The sequence below is a fragment of the Notechis scutatus genome, chromosome 4 (genome assembly GCF_049901735.1).
Source record: "Notechis scutatus isolate UNSWTSFEM ecotype Mainland chromosome 4, rNotScu1.2, whole genome shotgun sequence".
Classification (NCBI taxonomy): Eukaryota; Metazoa; Chordata; class Lepidosauria; order Squamata; family Elapidae; genus Notechis; species Notechis scutatus.
The window spans coordinates 27110734-27131603 of NC_142012.1; the positions used below are offsets into that span (position 1 = coordinate 27110734).

General features: G+C 37.0%; 1 protein-coding gene across 9 annotated transcripts in view; it reads right to left on the reverse strand.

The window, feature by feature from the left end:
• Positions 1-3874: 3874 nt before the first annotated feature.
• The window catches only part of ARFIP1 (ARF interacting protein 1), a 30977-nt gene continuing 13981 nt past the window's right edge, over positions 3875-20870 (reverse strand). For all 9 annotated transcript variants that reach the window (XM_087963032.1, XM_087963028.1, XM_026668750.2 and 6 more), the window contains 5 exons: positions 19484-19596; positions 16325-16546; positions 15669-15826; positions 14989-15163; positions 3875-5555 (listed from right to left, as the gene is read on the reverse strand). In XM_087963032.1, coding sequence (XP_087819158.1) covers positions 5400-5555; positions 14989-15163; positions 15669-15826; positions 16325-16546; positions 19484-19596 — 824 coding nt within the window. In that variant the 3' untranslated portion in view covers positions 3875-5399. The remainder of the gene's footprint in view (positions 5556-14988; positions 15164-15668; positions 15827-16324; positions 16547-19483; positions 19597-20870) is intronic.

Here is a 20870-nt window from a genome sequence, read left to right on the forward strand (position 1 = left end):
AAATAAATAAATAGTTACCATTTCCACCTAAGTTTTATTCTAATTGCTCTCGTCAGTCCTGTGATTCAAACCAAGTCATGCATCATTCTTTTATGCCCCTATCAATTATAGTATAAGTATTGAATATATGAAGGTTCTAGTACATGGTGAATATATGAAGGTTCTAGTACATGGTGGATAAAACGTTAGTGCACTTAAAGTCCACTGGAAAGAAGAGCTGACATCTGCCCTCATTGCAAATGACAAAATCTTTTGTAAATGCAACTTCAAAAGAATTCAGAGGTTCCCAAGAGCAATGCAATAGTTAAGCGAAACCATATATATTTTTACTGTAATTTCTATTTCACTAAAAGTTGCGCCCCAATATCTTATATTGGTATAAGTCTCCCTTTATGCACATACAACACTTTTAAGAAAAGGGAATGGAACTTCAATCATGTGGTTTGCATCCTGCCATCCGGATTTTTGACTCCTCCTATGGGTATCTTTTCCCCCCAGAGATTTTGGGGGTTTAGTGTATGAAGCTGAAAAATTTACTTGAAGACAAACCACTTCTAAAGTCAAGAAAACTATCAATTTGTCCATGTGGTCACCAGGAGCTGACATTTTTTCTTCTTGCTTTTCTTAATAAAAAGAACACATTAAACCAAAAATTTAATTTGGAGAATGTTTATTTTGAGTTAATGCACGGGGCTTGTATGTGGGATGTGTACCTGTTTAATAACGTTAAGAGAGTGTTAAAAAGACTAAATGGCTGAGCTCTGCAAGTCACAAATGCTTAACTGGTGTTGACAAATCTCAAGAGTATCTGGGAGGTCAGAGAAGGCTACAGGGAAACCCACTTCATAGCATCTGTTGAAAACAAAATGAGAAAGATCAACATTTTGTCAGATATGTAGGGACTCCTTGTGCTGTTCCAGAGCAGGAGATAGTTGAAGATGAACTGTGGGATCTTAAAAGTTTGGTTGTTCTGTGTTCTGGCTGATACAAAGTGGCTTTTGAAAATTTTATCTTCAGATTTCTTAATATTCTTTTTACTTCTGATGTAAAAGACTATACGTGTATTCCATTCAGAGCACTGAAACAAACCATATCCTCAAAGATGCTATAAAACTTTGCTGAAGACCATCAGTAACCATCCTTCTAAATTTTATTTAAAGAGATTATGTTTATTAGTGTACTGCAGTGGTGGTATTCTACTGGTTTGGCACAGTTCTGCAGAGCCAGTAGCAGCGATGAACAGTGGAGACTGATCCGGTTCTCTCTGCCGCTCTACTGTTGGGCCCACCTACCCACCCGGGCTCCCATACTCACCTTTATCTGCTGAATTTGAAGCGCAGCTGCTATCCTCTTGCTGGATCCAGGCCAAGGCCCATCATAGTTTTAACACTTGATTTCTCGTCAAGGCCAACCAAGTACTGCTAGGTTATTTGTAAGAAGAGGCAGAGATACCCTCCTCCCACCCGTGACCCCTGCAACTAAGTGCAGTATGGAGCCATTCTGTTCAAATTTGAAGTTAACAGTGAATCTTAAAAATCAAAGGCATTTGATAAACCCATTCTCCATTAATTTATCCAGTACAACACTGTTTCTTTGTTACTGTGCTGATTCACTTCCTATTTTTCCTTTATAATTTTCCCTGTAACACAGGGCTGTCAAACTTGCGTCCCATGGGCCGGATGCGTCACGCGCTGGCCACACCCACTCCTGGTTTAGCGAAGGGGGAAAAGTCCCGATACATCATGTGATGCCGCTATGACAATGCGAGTTTGACACTCCTGCTGTAACTTCATTAAACTGTCATTAAACACTACTTCACCAATATTATTTCATGGCTCAAAAGAATTTATGGACATAAATATGATATAGGCTGATGTTTTGTTTTGCAATATTAATCAGAAAGAATCTTTGTAAAAAGTCAAGCAGGCAAGAAACTCCAAAAGAGGCAGTCAGAGTTCACACCAAAGTTACCAGACACCCTGTTGTTTATTCTGGCTACAAGGTTTTGATATTACAGTGAGTTCCACTGAGACTTAATTAAAATAACAATTATGGTTTTTTTTGCTGGTAAAATGTAGGCAAGTTATTGTGATAAAATAATCTCCACACAAGATGGTGATGGCCATGGGCAAACCATTTGGGATTGCAGAAGCCAGATGTCACTGGGATTCTATTTTAGTTATAATGAGGCAATACATTTTTACTATTTCAGATGAAATAATTTGTCCTCAGTGACTTCTTATAATTTTTATAAAGAAAATTATTACTGTTACATGAATCACTACTATATGAGATAAATCCTAAAATTAAATAAATCTCACTGTATTTCAGATAGGTGTTGAAATACCAAACACTGCATCCAGAGACACATGAAACTGACATAATTAAAAAAATATCTGAATTTCAGTAATTAAGAAATCAGTTCCTCTTTTAATACCTCAAATCTATTATTAGAAGCAAATAAAAATATTTACTATCAGTATAAATATTCACATTGCTATAGGTGTAATTCGGAAAAACAAACCAAGACAAAAATCCATAGTAACCTTTTAACATTTATTGGTTGGAGGTTTTATTGTATTTAAGAATGTGGAAGATACATGTTGAGCTAGAGTTATTATATTTCTGTCCATTTGAAATATCTTAGTATCCAAACAACCAGCTCTAAAAATCTTCCAATGTACATAAAGTTATATTTTCTTTGAACTAATAACAAACTACCATTAACATCAATTGTAACAAAACAAAAACATTATTGCCATGGATGTTGTACAGGCAGTTGAAGGATTTAATTCATTTTGTGTATAATGTGGAATTTAGTTCAGCCAGTCCTTAAAGTTGTCAGTTGTTTGTGAAGGTATACTATCAGAGGTTCAGCATCTGCTTATCTACATAATAGCAGCAGTAAGTTAATAACTTTTTCCAAAATATCATGTAAATTCTTATTTTTCTACATATCCATTATATTTCATATACGCAATAGCACTCAAGTGTATATTTTAATGCTTGTACTTACTAAATATATATTTTGGCTCAAACATTTTATTTCTGTGATATAAGAATTGAAAGCTAGGACCTAAATTGCTTTGAATATAAATCAAAGATTCAAGACTATGTAATATGATTACTGATATTTGACATATCATTATAATATTCAAATGTAACAATGCATACAGCATGTCTGATGACTTGAAAACCTACCTTCAAAGGTTTCCTTAACAATTTGGACCAATCAGATCCTTACAGATCTGACAGTTTTTCAGGAATTAAAAAACTGCAATAAATTTGGTACAAAACTAGCACAGAATTTCATAAAAATATAGCTTTCTTTGAATTACCAGTAGCTTGGCTCCTGATGGCTACTTAGAAAGGTCCACATAATTATTTTCATGAAAATATAGAAATGGTTTGTTTGCCTTCTTCCAGGATGTGATCATTTTCAACTATGAATTATGAGGTTATTTGTTACATTACTAATTAAGACATTTGTGCAATTCTTTAGGACAAAACGATTATTTTTTTAAAAAGTGAGATAATATAATCAAATATTACAAAATTAAAAGAAATCCTTATAAACCTTCCTGATTCTAGCTTTCTAAGACATGTAGCTACTACAATGAAGTAACAAGCTTTCACTAGTTTTCCTTAAAAGAAAATTAAAACCAAAGGCCTTAATTACCTTTGAATGACATATTTTGCTTTTACACCAACTGGATCTCACCAACTCTCACTCCATTTAAGTTTCCCCTTCACTAAAAAGTGTGGTCAACTAAATACTTCTATTAGAATCAGGAAGCCTGCACTAGAATAGAGATGAAATCATTGATAGAAATGTTCAAATATGTCTTATATTGTACTTGGAAAATAAGTCAGGTGAGGTTTGCTTCTTTTATTATAGTTAGTAGGATCACAGAAACAATACAAGACACCATGTTCTGTGGGATTAATAAAAATTAAAGCATTTAACCTCTGGTTACAAGAAACAAACTACAAAGTATTTTCATTTGTTTTAGGCAAGACTCTAGATCAGGGGTGTCAAACTTGCGGTGTCACGTCATCACGTGATGTAACTTTTTTCCCCTTTGCTAAAATGGGGGTGGGCGTGACCAGTGTGTGACGCATACGGCCCGCAAGTTTGACACCCCTGCCCTAGATGGATGTTACTTCTAGGTATATATATTGTGCTAATTTCTCTTAATGTGAATAAGTGCTAATAATGAACCACGCTCTGGGAAACAGTAACCAACTTTACTTCAAGACAGAACCCAGCAACAAAAACATAATGGACAAGAATGCAATGAGAAATGATTTAAGGTATACTTGATAAACATTTTACTTTAAAGATTGAAACAAAACCATTTAAAGCAGCAACTTAATTTGTTTCAACATATAATACATAATTATACAATTCATTTAGCTGAGATAAGTTATTTTAAGTACTTCATTTATATAAACAGAAAAAGCAGTAGAAAGTGTGCAAACAATGATGCTCCAAAACAATAAATTTTGAACGGCTATGATAAAGTAACAAACTTGTACTTGTAACAGCTACTGATTAAAAAACAGACTCTGTCCCTGTCAGATGACATGTTCTGCTAGTCAAACAGAAGAATACAAAGTAGACTGGCCTTAGTCTCTTTTAAAAAAATCATAAATCTAGAAAGGGTTTTGTAAAGATGCTATATTTTGTATAGAAGAGTAGAAAGAGAGTTTCAAAAGGCACTTTTGAATTTAAGACAAGGAAGGAATGATTTCATAGAAAGTTAATAGTACAACTTAAGACTCTTTTCCTTAAGTGGTTCCTTTATAATGATAAAAAATGGATTCAGCTCATAATTGAAACTCGACCTCTAGTGTTTTTTAAGCATACAATAGAAAGATCTAGGTGTAAAAAATGGCATTTTTTGTAATTCCACACTGTCAGTGAGTCACTGATTTTGTGAATGAAGCTGTTTAAAAGCCTTAATGTTTTTTTAAAAAAAATACTTTTTGAACACCGTTACATGAAAAAGAATCTGTAGAGGTTTAATACATTTATATAAAATATCAGGTATTTTATCAGGTATAAATCATGAGCATCTCCTTTGGAAAATTTCTCACCTACTTGCCACAGTTACCAAAGATCACAAATATTCATCAGTGCAAATCTATACTTCCCTACTACAGAAAACCATTCACCCTTAAATACAAAACATTTTGATTCTGAAATGACAAGTTAATTTGGTTACATCCATCCACCCTGCCAAATTATTATCGTATTCATTATTGGAGAAAGGGGAGGAATTAAAGCTGCTTGTGCAAGTATCACTACAAACAGTCCTTCTTATAGAAAAGCTTCTCGATTCTCCCAGGATAGAGAAGATCCTGGGCTGAACAATGGATCTCGGCGGGTGGTTTGATTACTGATCTTCGAGCCAAGAAGGAGCATCCACTCCAGGTATTTTCAATTTGATATGGAATAGTTTAAGGGTCTGTTCAAGCTGTTTCTGATTTCCTGAAAAATAGGCTGCAATGGCATTGTGGAACAGAACAAGCTGATTGTGCAGCACCTTCACCTGTGGAGAAAGATCAAATTGAAAATGAAAATATATGTACAGAATATTGAAAGCTGATACCCGAGGAATAATGTGTGTGTGTATAATACACACACAGTGAAATGATCAGATTAAAAACAAAAAAAAATCAGATTCAGCGACAAAAGCAAATATCAACTACCATTAATACTGACAGCCAAATTAAATGAAGAGGCTGTGTATGATAAATATAACCTTACCTGCATAGCTGCACATAACTGACTATACTGACATGACCTGCTAAGCATAATTTGGCTTAGTGACAGATGAGCAGAACCCTGCCACAGGCTCTTCCTGTGAGTGGGTGCACTGAATGAACTATGAATGACATAAATCATAGCTAATTTGGAGGGCTATGTGTGCAATCTTGCTTATTTGTAGTCATCCATGTTACATCTTATCACCACACACAAATACGCCCATTGTTTTGTTTGCTTGTTGCTCCAAGAGTTAGGGTTGTTCATCAACACATTAAAAAGATCGTTTGATTATTTTGTCCAACAGATACGCTGATCAGGTGTCTGTTTTATCAGTTGCATCTGTTTGTTTTCTGATTACTGTATTTAATTATCAACAACCATGCATCAATTCAAGAAAATATTGGCGTAAGCTTATCAGTTGGATAGAGATATGTAAGGATAATTTGTAAATAACAAAATTGTACCGATTACTTCAACACATCGCTATTATCATTCAATAAAGTTTTAATTCAGCCAAAGAAAGTAAAGACAAAAATATGAATAGTGGATACATAGATCTATAATCTATACACAAAATAGTGTCTATAATAGTGAGAGCCACTATAATATACACAGGTAGTCTTCAACTTACAACAGTTCATTTAGTGACTGTTCAAAGTTACAACAGGACTGAAACAGATTTATGACAGTTTTTCACACTTATGACCATTGCAGCATCCCCATGGTCACATCAGAATTCAGATGCTTGGGAACTGACTCATTTAGGACGGTTGCAGTGTCCCGAGGTCATGTGATCATCTTCTGTGACCTTCTGACAAGCGAAGTCAACGGGGACTTAACTGTGTTACTAACTTAATTTCAGTGATTTACTTAAGAATTATGGTAAGAAAAGTCAAATGGGGCAAAACTCTCTTAACAAATGTTTCATTTAATCATGGAAATGTTGGGCTCAATTGTGGTTGTAAGCCGACTACCTGTAATTTGAATATTTGGGTAACACTAAGGAAATCTAAATATAAAACCCCACTTGATCATGAAGCTTGCTCTTTAGGCTCTTGGCTAGTCATTGGTTAGGATCATATATTATCTTAAGTCATTACGTGGGTTATTTTTTTGATGGGGTAGATTTTTACCTAATATATGTTGTAATATTGAATAATAAACAAGCTAGATTCTCCTGTGTCTTATTCACCAGATTTACTGAAAGGACAAAAATGATGTTACAAAAATCTTTGTAAAATGAATATATTTACTTTACTATCTCAATTATCTTTAAATTGGTTAGGATACACAATCCTTGATCTTCTTGACAGTTTCCTTTAATTCAATTATATACATTTCAAAAGTTAAAATACAAAGCAGTTGATCAAGATCAGCCCAAATAACTAGCGTAACCAAGAACTGAGTTCCAGAACCAGGTCTTCAGGGCCTTACAAAATATCTGCATGGTCAGGGCCATCTCCAGAAGATGTTCCATAAGGTGGGTGCTACAGAAGAAAAGGCACATCTAGGCCCTGCCAACTGATGTTCTTTGGCCAATAGGATCCCAAGCATGCTTAACTTGCCTAATCGGATTGGATGGGTAGAAATAATTGGGGAAAGATGGCCCCTCAAGTGACAAGACATATGCCTAGGAAACTCCACTGCCAACCCATCCACACAGTCAAACAGCTCAGGCAGGGAGAGTATGCAGCAGGAGGGTACATACAATAGCAACAATCCTATTAATCCCTAGAGCCCAACTTAACAAATAGGATCTTGCACCTAGCAATTTCAGTGGCTTAAAAGATGCTGGTGAAGGCCTATACTCTGGCAGCTCAAGCCCTATCCCTGCATGGAGTGAGCTCCCATCATTTGCCTCAGCTCCTGCCAACCTAGCAGTTCGATGTAAATAGATAAATAGGCAGCATGTAAATAGATAAATAGGCAGCATTTCAGCAAGAAAGCAAGAGGGTTCCATGTTTTGCCACATGCTCTGTACTGTGGTGTGATGCCACATGATTGCAGAAACATCTTTAGAAAAAGCTGGTTGAATGGCTTAGAAATGGAGAGGAGCACCGCCTATGACTAATGGAATACAACCCACAGGGACTCCTTTATCTTTGCTATTTTACACAACAATTTGTATCTGTGGGACAGTGTTTCTGGGTGCCTCCCAAGTATTTCAGATGACTACTGCCACGTTACTATCCCTATTGTGTGGTCTTGGCTAATCTCACATCTGGAACCCAGCTGATCTCACATCTGGAACCCAGCTGGGCACATATTAGAAAGGGGACTGCTCAACTTGGGCACAGCCAAGTTTCAGTAATACATGGTAGATCAGCTTTCTCATCCATAATCAAGCCATCAAATTATGAGCCTATATTCAGGTTTACCCAATGTCATACTGTCATTTCCGAGCATGTTATTATAAAAAAATTAACCAATAAAGACATGATACTGCTGTCCTACATATGTAGTATTAGACCTGTCCTATTTAGACAGACCCTGGATTAGATGTAATCAATGCATATTTTGGAATTTTTCACATTATCAATACCTAAGCACCCGGGTCAAAAAAAATCTTTTTTTTTTCTTATTGAAAATAAGGTATTTTAAAAAAAGAAAGCTTATGTAACCCTGAAGAACAAGAGGCAGTAATTGTTATATTTCCCATTATATTTCTCTTGATTAAGCCAAGGAAGAATATGTGCATCCTCTAATAAATCAGACTGAAAAGAATTTCCCAGAGAAATGCAAGTACCTGAAAATGCTTGATTGCAAATTTCCACCCTGCTAGCATAACTCAAGGGAAATCTTCATGTCAGGCCAATCTGGTTCAATCCAGACACACTGCCAACTTCCTCACATGACTAACATTTCTATTGTCTCCAATCTCCATTTTCAAGTCTTAAGATCAAACCCCATAGAAAATCCTTTCAATTCTTCAGTTGAACTTTTTTTAAACCCACTCTCAACCACAGCCTGGATGTCTTGACTGCTTTGCAACCTTTGTTTGAAACCTTAAAAACAGTAATTTGAGCTGAGATTGAAAGAAAAAAATAGTTTTTCAGGACATTATACTGGAATGTTTCAGTGTTCCTTATTCTGAAGGATGAGCTGGAGATTGGTCGATATATCACCTATCATCCCCAACCAAATTCATGATCAAGTTAAAATGTTACAATGTAATTACCCATCCCAAAGTTTTCAATAGTTTAGATTACAAGATTTTATTAAGCATACTTTCCAACTGTATAAACCAGAGGTATTACATAAATGTTGCAACACATCACACTAAGACTAAGTGTGGAAAAAGGTCTTGAAGTGAAGTGTTCATAAATCAAATAAATAAAAAATGTTTATACTCCTTAACTACCTACTTCTTCCATAATTCTTGCTAGTCCGTGTCTGTTACATCTACAAACTGGGAAAGCAGATTTGTGTGTGAAATACGTGGGATGGCTATACTTAAAAGTAATTTGCAATTACAATAATCAGACAGCAAACCTAGGCACCACTATGTTTTACTGACTGAACAGGATTTTAAAATCCAGTTTTATGAATTAGACATATGTATGCAGTTATAATGTATTATGCAATTAAGACATATCCCATAATAGTTCTGGCAATACTTCTACATACCTACAAAACATCAGGAAAAAAAAACACAAGTGAAAAGCTTGTAGTGACTTTATAGAGTTACATTCCAGGCAGTTAAACAACTGGTGCCTCCATAATGTTGGCTAACTGGTGATGAAAGATGAATGGTACTATTAACAACCTAGACAAACAGGACATAAAATGATAGCACAGCAAAAAATTGAATCAATTCAACTGTTCCAACATTTTAATCTTTTGTTTCCATTACAGGTGAAATAATTTTCATGGCATCAAGTGAAAGTTTCCTATTCTTTTTAGCTATTTCAAGTTGTTGATACCCTCATAAAGTCCCACTTACATTGTTCCTCTTAGACTGTACTACCTAGTAACTCAAAATATTGTGTGTGTGTGTGTGTGGGTATGCACCCCGTTTCCCTGAAAATAAAACCCTGTCTTATTTTCAGGGTGGATGGGATGGGATGTCGTCCACTGACTCACCTCACTTGCGTGCGTCGCCCCCTGCCTCCTTTTCACTACCAGAGGCCTTCAGGACTTTCCTTCAGCTTTGGATAGTTGCACCTTGGCTCATTTCTTCTGCAGCCAGCAAGGCTTTCCTGAAGGCTCTGTAACCAATAACAGAGCTCCGGATCGATCCGGAGCTCTGTTATTGGCTACAGAGGCCTTCAGGAAAGCCTTGCCAACAGAAGAAAAGGGCCGAGGTGTGCGATGCCTGGCTGCAACTATCCAAAGGTAAGTAGTAGGACAGCTCCACTATCCCTCATCCCCATCCTAGCTTAATTTTTACCCATGCACCCTGGAGTGGGCGGGGTCTTAATTAGGGCATTTTTGGGGATGGGATTTATATTGGGCACATGAGTAAAAATCAAGCTAGGACTTACTTTCTGAGTACGTTGTATTTTGGGGGAAACACATTTTATCTCTCCCTCTCCACCCCACCCCACCCCCGTGTGTGTATACACATACATACCAATGCATAAGAACATAAACTTGAATATTACTATAAAAGTTTTTCTTTAGCTATTATAAGATACCATTTAGTGGAAATATTTTTGGTTTAATTCTTTTTTTTTCTTTAAGTTAGTTTTTTTTATATGCAATTCCTTTTCTTCCAAAATTCAAGTCAGAATTTTCACAGCATAATTTCATCTGTTATGGCCTCATTTCACAATGGAAAAATATTTTCTTCTACTGAAGACTTAAAAGTACGGTGCTCCATTCAAAATTCAAGAAAGACACTCTTAGACTCTATTATTATAGAGAAAAGGACTTCTACTGGAATTCAAGTGGTAGCATCAAAGTAATTCTAGATCTGAGAATTTACGCACAAAAAACACATATACAAAATGATGGCAACATTCCCACCCACAATAGTTCAAACTGTCCATCCAATTGAAGATGTGTATAATGTCATGTGGGGCATCTTCAGGTGGTGCCTATTTTGATAAAGAGCTACAATTGCGCAGTAAGCAAGCAAGGGAAGCATAAACAATAAAGTTTTTCCCCAAGTTATACAGTTCATTCTCCAAAACCTCCAGCACATTCCCCACCCTCACAAAGGCTAATTATTTCACCCTCCCCCCGTTACTATGGCAGCCAAAAGATGCGAAAAAAGGAAAGGAGCTTTGAAGGCTGACATCTATTTTCATCCTGTTCATCTTGTATCCATTAACTTTCTTATTTAAAACGACAAGAAATTTATAATCATAAAACTCAATTTGAGAAGTAGATTCTGGACATTCAGGACAATGCCGTATCTAATGCATCAACATCCTTTTCCAAATAATAACTATATTAAAAGGTTAATATATGCAATTGTTAAATGCTTTCCCACTATATGGAAAAATATCCTATCTAGACCTTTTTAGACAACAGTAGTATGCAAGTTCATGGAATCAGTAGTATGTATAGTATTATGTGGAGTTACAGCTTTTGCAAATCTGGGCTTTCTGAAATAACTTCTGCCCCCTCAAGCCCCAATTTTCTTAATCATAGTTCAGAAACTGTTATAGGTAGCAAAGTGATACCAAAGTGAATGATTTGCTTGCAGAAAGTATTAGATTCCAGTCCAACCAGATGAAGAATTAGAAGCAACATTTTACTGATTTTGTTCTTTTCCGCTGAATCAGGGAGGTCCTACCCCTTTTCCAGCAATAATTAAAAACATGGATTTTTTAAAAAAAATTATACTCCATAATATTATGCAACAAAACATATTTATATAGCTAGTTTTGGATTCATAATTCAATTGCTTGATTAGAAAGGCTTCCAGAGCCCAACTTAGTTTTATTCCTGATCGTTCAGCATTCTCTTGACAGCAGTCACCCAAGAGGCATCCCTAAACAAACAAGGCACAGGAAACAATATGCTGCAGCTGATAGCGGTATCCCAATCACAGGACTGGCAACGCACAGTGACTAAGAGAGCTATTGGCACTGCAATTACACAAATATGTATACCCTGGAACTGGAAGTGAGCTAACAGGTGGAATATTTTAGTGTGAAGCCCAATTTTTTTTTACACAGACTACATGACAGTATTGTCACATTTGTATAGATACTTTCAAAGATAAAAGCATTAATATTTGTAGTTACTGGGTCACATTAACCCTTTGAGGAATACAGCAATTATTGTAATATGTGCACATTTTATATTTCTGACGGCAGAGAATAGCACAAAACTTAATATTCAGGACTGGGAGAAATAAGTATCAGAAAAGGGGAGAACCATAAATATATATTGCATTTAGCCTTACCGAGTTAATAGTAATCTAGTTATGAGTTTCATTGAGATGACCAACACAATATAGTTGACAAGCTCCCTTTTGATTGTGAAGAAAATACTGATAAAATTCCTTCAACAGGTCAATCAAGGTTCTAGTAGTAAAGTATGATATACACATTGGCTGCTAATAAGCACTTACTATAAATCAAAGCAAGACATTTGAGAGAGGTGTGAATTTAGATAGACTTCCTTTCCTGTATCACCAAAGCTTAATACATAAATAACATTTCCTGCAGATTTGCAGGCAAAACAGGACATACGTGACTTTTTTGCTTGTTTGAAGGAAGAAAATCTCTTGAGGCAAGCATAAGGTAAGAAAAACAGGCTCTCCCTATTTCCATAGACATTTTGAGTTTTTAAATCTTGATTTTGGGGAAAAAAAATCATAAGTAGGACTAAGAACAAATTGGTTGCTTCATTTAACAATTAAATGCAAAAGAAGTCTACAAATCTGTCAACTGATTATTCAAAACTGTGGAACAAAATTAATATGAAATGTTTTTCATTCATGTACAGAGTACCTGTGGCTATAATTCACCATGATGAGTCTGCAAAAAACATATTGTTCCTTTGGGGTTGGGAAGAACAGATCATTCTACAAGTTCCATTATATTCACAAAAAAATTACTTGAATGAAAAGTTTATGATCCACAGACCAGTAAAACAATCCATTATAGCAGTTAGGATCTTCCTTTCAGTTACAATTACAGGTTCTAATAAAACCTATAATTTTTTTAACAGATGAATTATCAACATTAGATATCAAAAGAGGAATCTATGATTTACAGGAAGAATTGCTCCTTCTGAAACTAATTAAAATCAAGCATAACATAGAGAAGATTAGGATAGATTTTGCCCTCTGCTGTCTGCTCCTTTATTCATTAGAAAAAAATATGTAGAAATGAGTTCCACGGCAGCGATCTTAAGTAACAATGTAAATTGTAGTTCTACATGCCTTGAGTCCATCAATTCACTGTAAACTTCTGTATAGAAATAAACAAACTTTGGCACTAAAAAGTTTTATATCACATCCTTTGAGGATTTTGCCCAAACTTCACAGGACTACACTTAGCTATAAGCACATACCAAAATTTCTGAACTGGCACTCCTTGCTTCACTTGAAAACTATTTCCAGCAAAAGTGGGAATTCGACATTTCAGAATGTAGGTTGTCCTTGACTGACAATGGCAATTGGGGCCTGGTTTTTCATCTCTAAGCAATGTGGTCATAAAACATGCTCATATCATTTAGTGATATCATATCATTTAGACTGCTGTCTTGGAGGGCAGCGTTGACTGAATCCTATGATCCGTGAGGCAAGGCAACCTCCTTGCTGGCTTTCCACAACAAAATCAGTGGGAAAACTGGCAGGAGGTTGCAAGTCCCAAGCCCACAGAGAGATAAGTAGAGAAGAGAATGAGGGGTGTGGGAAAGGGTTGGGGAGAATACACAGGAGGTATGGCACGAGGAAGGGGTGCAAAGGTGTGAGTGGTTACATGAGAGGCATCACGTGGGTCAGAAGAGTGCACCAGGGAGATTCAAGACATGCTACCTAGGTCAGGGAGTGTGCCTGAGAGGGACTGGATAGGTTGGGATGTGCATGGAGTGCATGAGGGGTTGAAACCTAGGACAGTGGTGCTGGGCGGAATATGTGGGAAGGGAGATTTACCTGAGACCCTCCTTGCCAACTTCCCTATTGACTTTCTGGGGTAGTTGGAAGAAAAAGACTGCAAATGTGATCGCAGGGTCCTGGCAACTAGTTAAAGGATAAATGGATTGCCAAGCATGCAAATCACAATCATGTGACTGCAGGGATGGTGAGGTGGCTGGAACTGTGAGGACTGGTAAAAAACCCCACCATTTGTTCAGTGCCATCATAACCTGGAGTAGTCACTTATTGACTAGTCATAAGTCAAGGACTATCTGTTTTCATTTCTTTCATGCTCACTATGAAGAATTACAGATATCTGGAAATATGGAGATGAAATTTGCATTTACTAAAACACTAGCTGATAACCCAGCGTTGCCCGGGTATTTATTTATCCCAATCATGTATTAGACAGGAAAATTCTGTAGTTGGGAATCACGCTGTTGTACCGTCTCTGGCGCAGTGTCGCAAGTATTTTTCTCCTTGGGAGTTTCTTGTCTATGCTGGTGTTTCAGTTTGTAGTGTTTGATTGTACTTGGCCAATCCCCTGACATTTCCTTGGAGGGCTGAGAGGGAGAACTGTGAAGCCGTTACCATGGCAACTCCACTGTGCTGTACGGTAGAAGCCATTTTAAGGCACACACACATCCCGAGAGGTATTAGGGGTATCATACCCCCACAGTATTTGTTTCCAGAGGGTAAGTCATCTGTGTACCAAGTTTGTTTGATATTACTGAAGGCGTTCCAGAGTTATGCTGGAACATACACACATCCATTTTTATATATAAAAAAATAAATAAAAAATAAAAAGACAAAAATAAACCCTGAAAATACATATTAGACTCAAATAATAGTGTTAATAGTTCCCAGGGATTCTTGACCTCATTTGTGCACAGCTTGTGCACATTTATTGGGAAGACAAAAATAATTTATATTAATATCTGAAGAATTGCAGGACTGACTGGTAACATATCAAAGAAATGAAATAGTCTGTGTAATCTTTAGGAGTACAAAATGGCTTGATGCCAGGTAATCAATCAATTAGTAATATTTATACACAGCACGTTGAATTTATTTGAAGCAGAAAAAGACCCAGTGAACTCAAGGGTTAAGGTCATATTTCCCATATTATTCATATTTAAACAGTGAAAATTAACAGAAATTTAAAACAGTTCCTTACCTTATTTTCCTCCAAAAATTTCAATTTAACTGATACATCATTGCGCATTTTGTCATATTTCTCTTTATGTATTTGGAATAGTTGTTGTGATTGCTCTATCTTTGGCATAGTATTAGCATCACGCGGGCCAAGATTCAGTTCTTCTAGATCTGTACGGTAAGCATCATATTCAATCCTGAGAATACAAGTATTAACATGCGAGATTTAATTAATATGGAACTAATATGGAACAGTGGTTATGGTGCTGGGCTAGAGGTGGAGAAACCCAAGTTCCAAATGGTTAACAATTGAAAGATATGTATCTTATTTTGAACTTTTGTTGGGGAGAACATAAATCTAATAAAAAGCAAACTTAATTTTATATAACAGTTATAAAACCTTGTAGTGACCAAAAACTATACTCTTGTTCAATGTTTTATTATTATTTATGTTTTGATCCTGTTGTGTAAGGTCCCTACAATCACTTTGTGATTAAAGCACCCAAATGAATAAAATTAGAACTTCAAAAAATCAGCCATTTCTGTATTGTTCACAAATTACAAAATTTTAATTGATTTTAACAGGACTGCTTTAGAATACATCTAAATTCTGATCCAACACTAAGTTGCATTAAGAAGTAAATTCAATGTTCAATAAATAAAATAAATAAAATAAAATAAAAATAATATATAAGACATTACCTGGCATTTTCATACTGCTTCACCGTCAGTAGGGTATCCTCGATAGTTTTATTTACCAAAGTGTTCACACTAGCTATAAAAAAATTAATTGCGCCAAGCAGAGTTTCACCATTTTTAGCAAGTAGCTTCTGTGTATCTGCATTGTATCCAAATTCCTCCTGTTAACATGTAATTTTGGAATACTTAATTCTTCTTTATTAAATTGTACTGGTATTATAACAGTAATCAAGATATTTTAATCCTCAATATGAAAGCAACCCAGTTAGCTTACTGATCTGCAATATGTCTGTCTCATTGCAACTATGTTCTTCATGCACCTAGTACTCCCAGGAGCATAGCACATGCTTCTTGATTTCAATAGAGCATGAATGGGTTACTTTTTTTCTGGGTATAAAATTCATGAAATACAGAATACGTTTACAAAACAATGAAGTCAATGTGTCAAAATAACCATCTCTAATCCTAGAACATTTTGTACGAACAGTGAAATTAGCAATATTAATTCACATTGGTACGCAATGTGGAAGGCAGGCATTATTGGATTTATTTCCATTAAGCTACCAGTTAATGGACCCAATGTCTGTACCAGTTGGATTAAGCATAAATGTAGGCATTTCAGCAGAAGATGAAGATAATTAATACAAATGCAATCTTACATGGAGTTCTAATGATTTCAAACTTAAGTCTGCAAAAGTCTCTCCAAGCTGTCTTTGAGTGTGCACCATCTGGGAAAGTTGAGTTGATAGAGTTTGTGCCAGTTTCAGGACATTCTCATACTTCTTTTTGTTCTCCCTCAATATTTCAATTTGAGCTTCTAACTCAAGGTCTACGGTTCGAGATCCTCGGCCCAGCTTCTCTGAGATTATTTGACGAGTACACTGTAAAATTTGAGAGAGGTGCTTAAATTAAAATTTTCAGTTTCTCATCCATACAATTTATGTGAATTATTTAAATTAGGGGTGCCAAACTCAAGGCCAGGGGGCTGGATCTGGCCCACGGGATGCTTAGATCTAGCCCTCGGAGCCGCCCTGGAAATAGTGAAGGGCTGGCCCACTGTGCCTCTGTCATTAACAATGGAGCCTGCGAGCAGCCCTCCTGAGATCTGTTTTCACTGGCAGAGTGCTGCAGGAGGGTGTTGCAGCCAAAAACTGAGCCCGCGAGGGATGCACACAGTCCTCCTGAACTCTGTTTTCACTGCCAGAGGGCTGCAGGAGGCCATCGCATCTGAAAACAGAGCTCGGGAGCCCATTTTCACAGGCAGAGGGCTCAGGCTGCCACAGGCGCTCCCGACACAAGTGATGTCGAGCTGGCCATGCTCACCCTGGCCACACACACCCCGCCTCCTGAGGTCAAACACAACTCTGATGTTGCCCTCAATGAAATTGAGTTTGACACACCTGATGTCAAATTAACATCATTCATGTTACAGTGTTATTATAAAATTATTCTAAAAATATTTTTAAAAATTCTCTACATACTTTCCTGAAGTTTAACTATTTTAAAGAGTAAGTTCATCTAATATAAGAAAAAAAAGCTCTGCTGAAAGTCAACTGAACAAGTTACTGATAAAATATTCTACTAAAGAATGCACACTAAGTCACTAAAATAATATGTGGCATGCCATAAATATGAACATTTAAAATATGGGAAGTATAAGCTATACCCGATTTCAAATTCAACGTTAACTGGCTGACAACTGTATTTGACAGCAAAATCTTTAGTTCTAAGCACTGGTTCAAAGAATCACCTACTTCTGTAGGACATACAGCACCATTCAATCACTCTATTACTGACCATGCATTGGGAAGAACTGTTGAATCTTGTTTTCAAATCTGCTCCCATTTTGGGAATAGGAGGGCATTATAGTTAATCAACTGAGTAGTTTACTGGGAGATCTTCCCTCTGTTCAGAGAGATCCTTTCTCAACCACCCAGTATTAAACTTTTCAAAGGTTTATCCTCTACAAAATTATGGTCGTAAGTCGAGGACTACTTATAGATATCATAACTTCTCCAAACACACAAAAGCAAAACAAAAATGGTGGTGAGCTGTAGTGACACAATGGTTAGAATGCAGTACTGCAGGCTACTTCTGCTGACTGCCTACACTTTGGAAGTTCAATTCTCACCAGTTCAAGGTTGACTCAGTCTTCCATCCTTCTGAGGTCGGTAAAATGAGGACCCAGATTGTTGGGACAAATATGTTGACTCTGTAGACTGCTTAGAGAGTGCTGTAAAGCACTGTGAAGTGATATATAAATCTAAATGCTATTGCTATTGCTAAAAATACCACTTGTACACTAACTATATCTTCCTAAAATGAAAGACTTACAAACATGATAATTTCCAGGTTGAGAGGAATATTTCCATTCCATTAAGAATTTTTAGATGACAATTGTGCTAGATAAGACAACAATCTGAAGAAATGAAATGCTTTTTACCCATTTTGATTGTAGATACATGTGTATCTTAAAGGTAGGATAGTTATCCTAAAGAATTAATTCTTCCAAATTAAAATAACAACAAAGAATCCCACTGGAAAAGCCTTGTGCATGGTGACATAAAAATTTCTCCAACCTAAATTATTAACATGGAAACACAAATTGCCTTCCATTTTGTAATCTTGCCTCTATACAAGTCGTCCTCGACTTACGATGGCAATTGAGCCCAACTTTTTTGTTGCTAAGTGAGATGAATTTTGCCCCATTTTATGACCTCCAGCCAATAGCTTCTGCTTCAGGAGTCCATGCCACCTGGCATAGTCAGGTTTTAAGTCTTTTCCTGAAGGCTAAAAGAGAGAAGGCGGATCTTACATTCTGCGGCAAGATATTCCAAAGGGTGGGAGCCATGGTAGAAAGGGCTCTTCTCTGGATCCCACCAGCTGAAGTTTCTTGGCGGATGAGATCTGCAAGAGGCCCCTTTCTGCCAACCCAAGTGAGGCGAGATGATCTCATTGGGGAAAGACAGTTTCACAGGTATGCCGGACCCATGCCATAAAAGGCTTTAAAGGTGATAACCAAGACCTTGAATGTTCCCTGAAAGTAAATTGGCACCCAGTGCAGCTCGTGTAACAGTGGTGTTACCCTACAGGCCTCCAAAACTGCGTGTGCTACTGCATTCTGGACAAATTGTAGGTTCCAGATATTCTTAAAGGGTGATCAAGAAAAGGTAGTAATTGGTGCCCCAATAAAGTTGTGCGAAGGGTTTCTTAGCCATGATTGCCATCTGCTCTTCAAGCAGGAGTTGTGAGTCTAGAAGAACCCCTCAAGTTGCGCACTGGGTCTGTTTGTGGTAGTACCACCCCACCCAGAATTAATGATAAACCTCCAGACCCCAAGACTCCACTTATCCACAGCCACTCCGTCTTATTAGGGTTCACAGTTGAAGTCCCCCATCCAGGCTCCTGCAACCTCCAGGTACTATGAAAGGGCAGCCGCAAGCAAGAATGAGCAATGATACAAGTTTCAGCTATTGAGGAATTGTCAGATGAATACTTAGAATGACCCGCTGTCTTGCTTTAACCTACTTATTTAGGGCTGCTCAGTAACATAGCTTTTTGTAATATCTCAATGTCTCATTTGAATCCAGGGAAAGTGACACAGGCTTAAAAATAACCTTGGAAAAATAAACTATAGGAAACAAATTGCTTTCCTTGTTAAATACTACTGCTGAAAAAAAGTTTCTTCCCATTAAATTATGTAGCAGAGGAAGATTATTATTTTAACTGCATAAAAGCCTTCAAGTTGGAAAATGCAATATTTCATGGCAGGTGAAGTACCTGAATCACTCGACCACTACAACGAAACTAATACAAACCTTGTAGGTATTTAAACTCCATTTTCTTACAAGCTCCAGTTTTTCCATGGCTGGATTTTTTACTTCCTCTGCTAGAACAACGGGTCCACTTTTCTGCTGCATTCTTGGATTGCCTATTTGGAAATCACAGGTAAGTGAGTCAAAGCTTATTTGGAGCTCTTTAAATGTATTAAGGAGAGATAGGACAACTTTATTTTCAGCATTGTACAAAAGAGAATAGCACAATAATATGATTGTTTTTGGATAATTTGATAACACTAATTTGATAATTGGTAAAGTCTGAAAAATAACATTGCTTGCATTTAAATCATAGCTAGCAGTAAATTAGAATTAAGCAACTGCAAAATATTCTGCTGGATTCCCATGTTTTGCATTAAGGGACAATTAAATATTAAATATAGATAATTCTTCCAGAAAAGTGCAGAAAGGCACATCATCTCTTCTATTTTCATCACATGCTCATGTTTTACCAGAACTAACAGGCCACTCCTTTTCAGCGATGTAAAGCTAAATCAAAAGCTAAATTTTGTGATAAGGACTGAGAGATTCAGCCCATAGCCGCTCCTTTGTGGCATCCTGTAGGCCTCAGTACTCTCTCCACTCAGTACTCTCTAACATCTCCATGAAGTTACTGGATGAGATTATTCGCTACCAGGGGTTAAGAGGTTATCCACATGCTAATAATTAACTTACACATGTCCACTCTTAGTAACCAATTGATGCTCTCGCTGCCCTCTCACAATGCCTGGAAACTGTGGGAGCCTGGATGAGGGCCAACAAGCTTCGACTAAACCCCGGCAAGACTGAACAACTTTGGGAGTATGGAGCTCCGAGTTCTGGGACTCTTTAACATCTTTAGTTCTGGATGGGGTTGCACTACCCCAAACAAACCCAGCACCCAATTTGAGGGTACTCCTGGATTCTCAACTCCTGTTTGAAGAGCAGGTGGCAGTCACAGTCAGAAGAGTCTTGGCACAATTTCCCGCTGTGCACCAGTTGCATCCATTCCTGGACTGGGACCTCCTGCACTCAGTCACTCAAGCCCTAGTTACATCTAAGACCTGGACTAGTGTGCTTTACTACATAGGGCTGTCCTTGAAGAGTCACTGGAAGCTACAACTGTTGCAGAATGCAGCAGCATGGAAAGCTCTTGGGGCTCACAGACTGGCTCATGTCACTTTGCTCCTATTTGAATGACTGATTCCAATGTAATATTAAGGTATTGTGGCTCTATTTTGGGGAGTATATTGTGAATTCCAAAATAGTGTATTTTAATCCTCAATGTCCAATTGTGTCTGACTCTAGGCGTCAGTGCTCATCTCCATTTCTTATTGTCCAATCATGTCTGACTCTAGGGGACAGTGCTCATCTCCATTTCTTAGCTGAG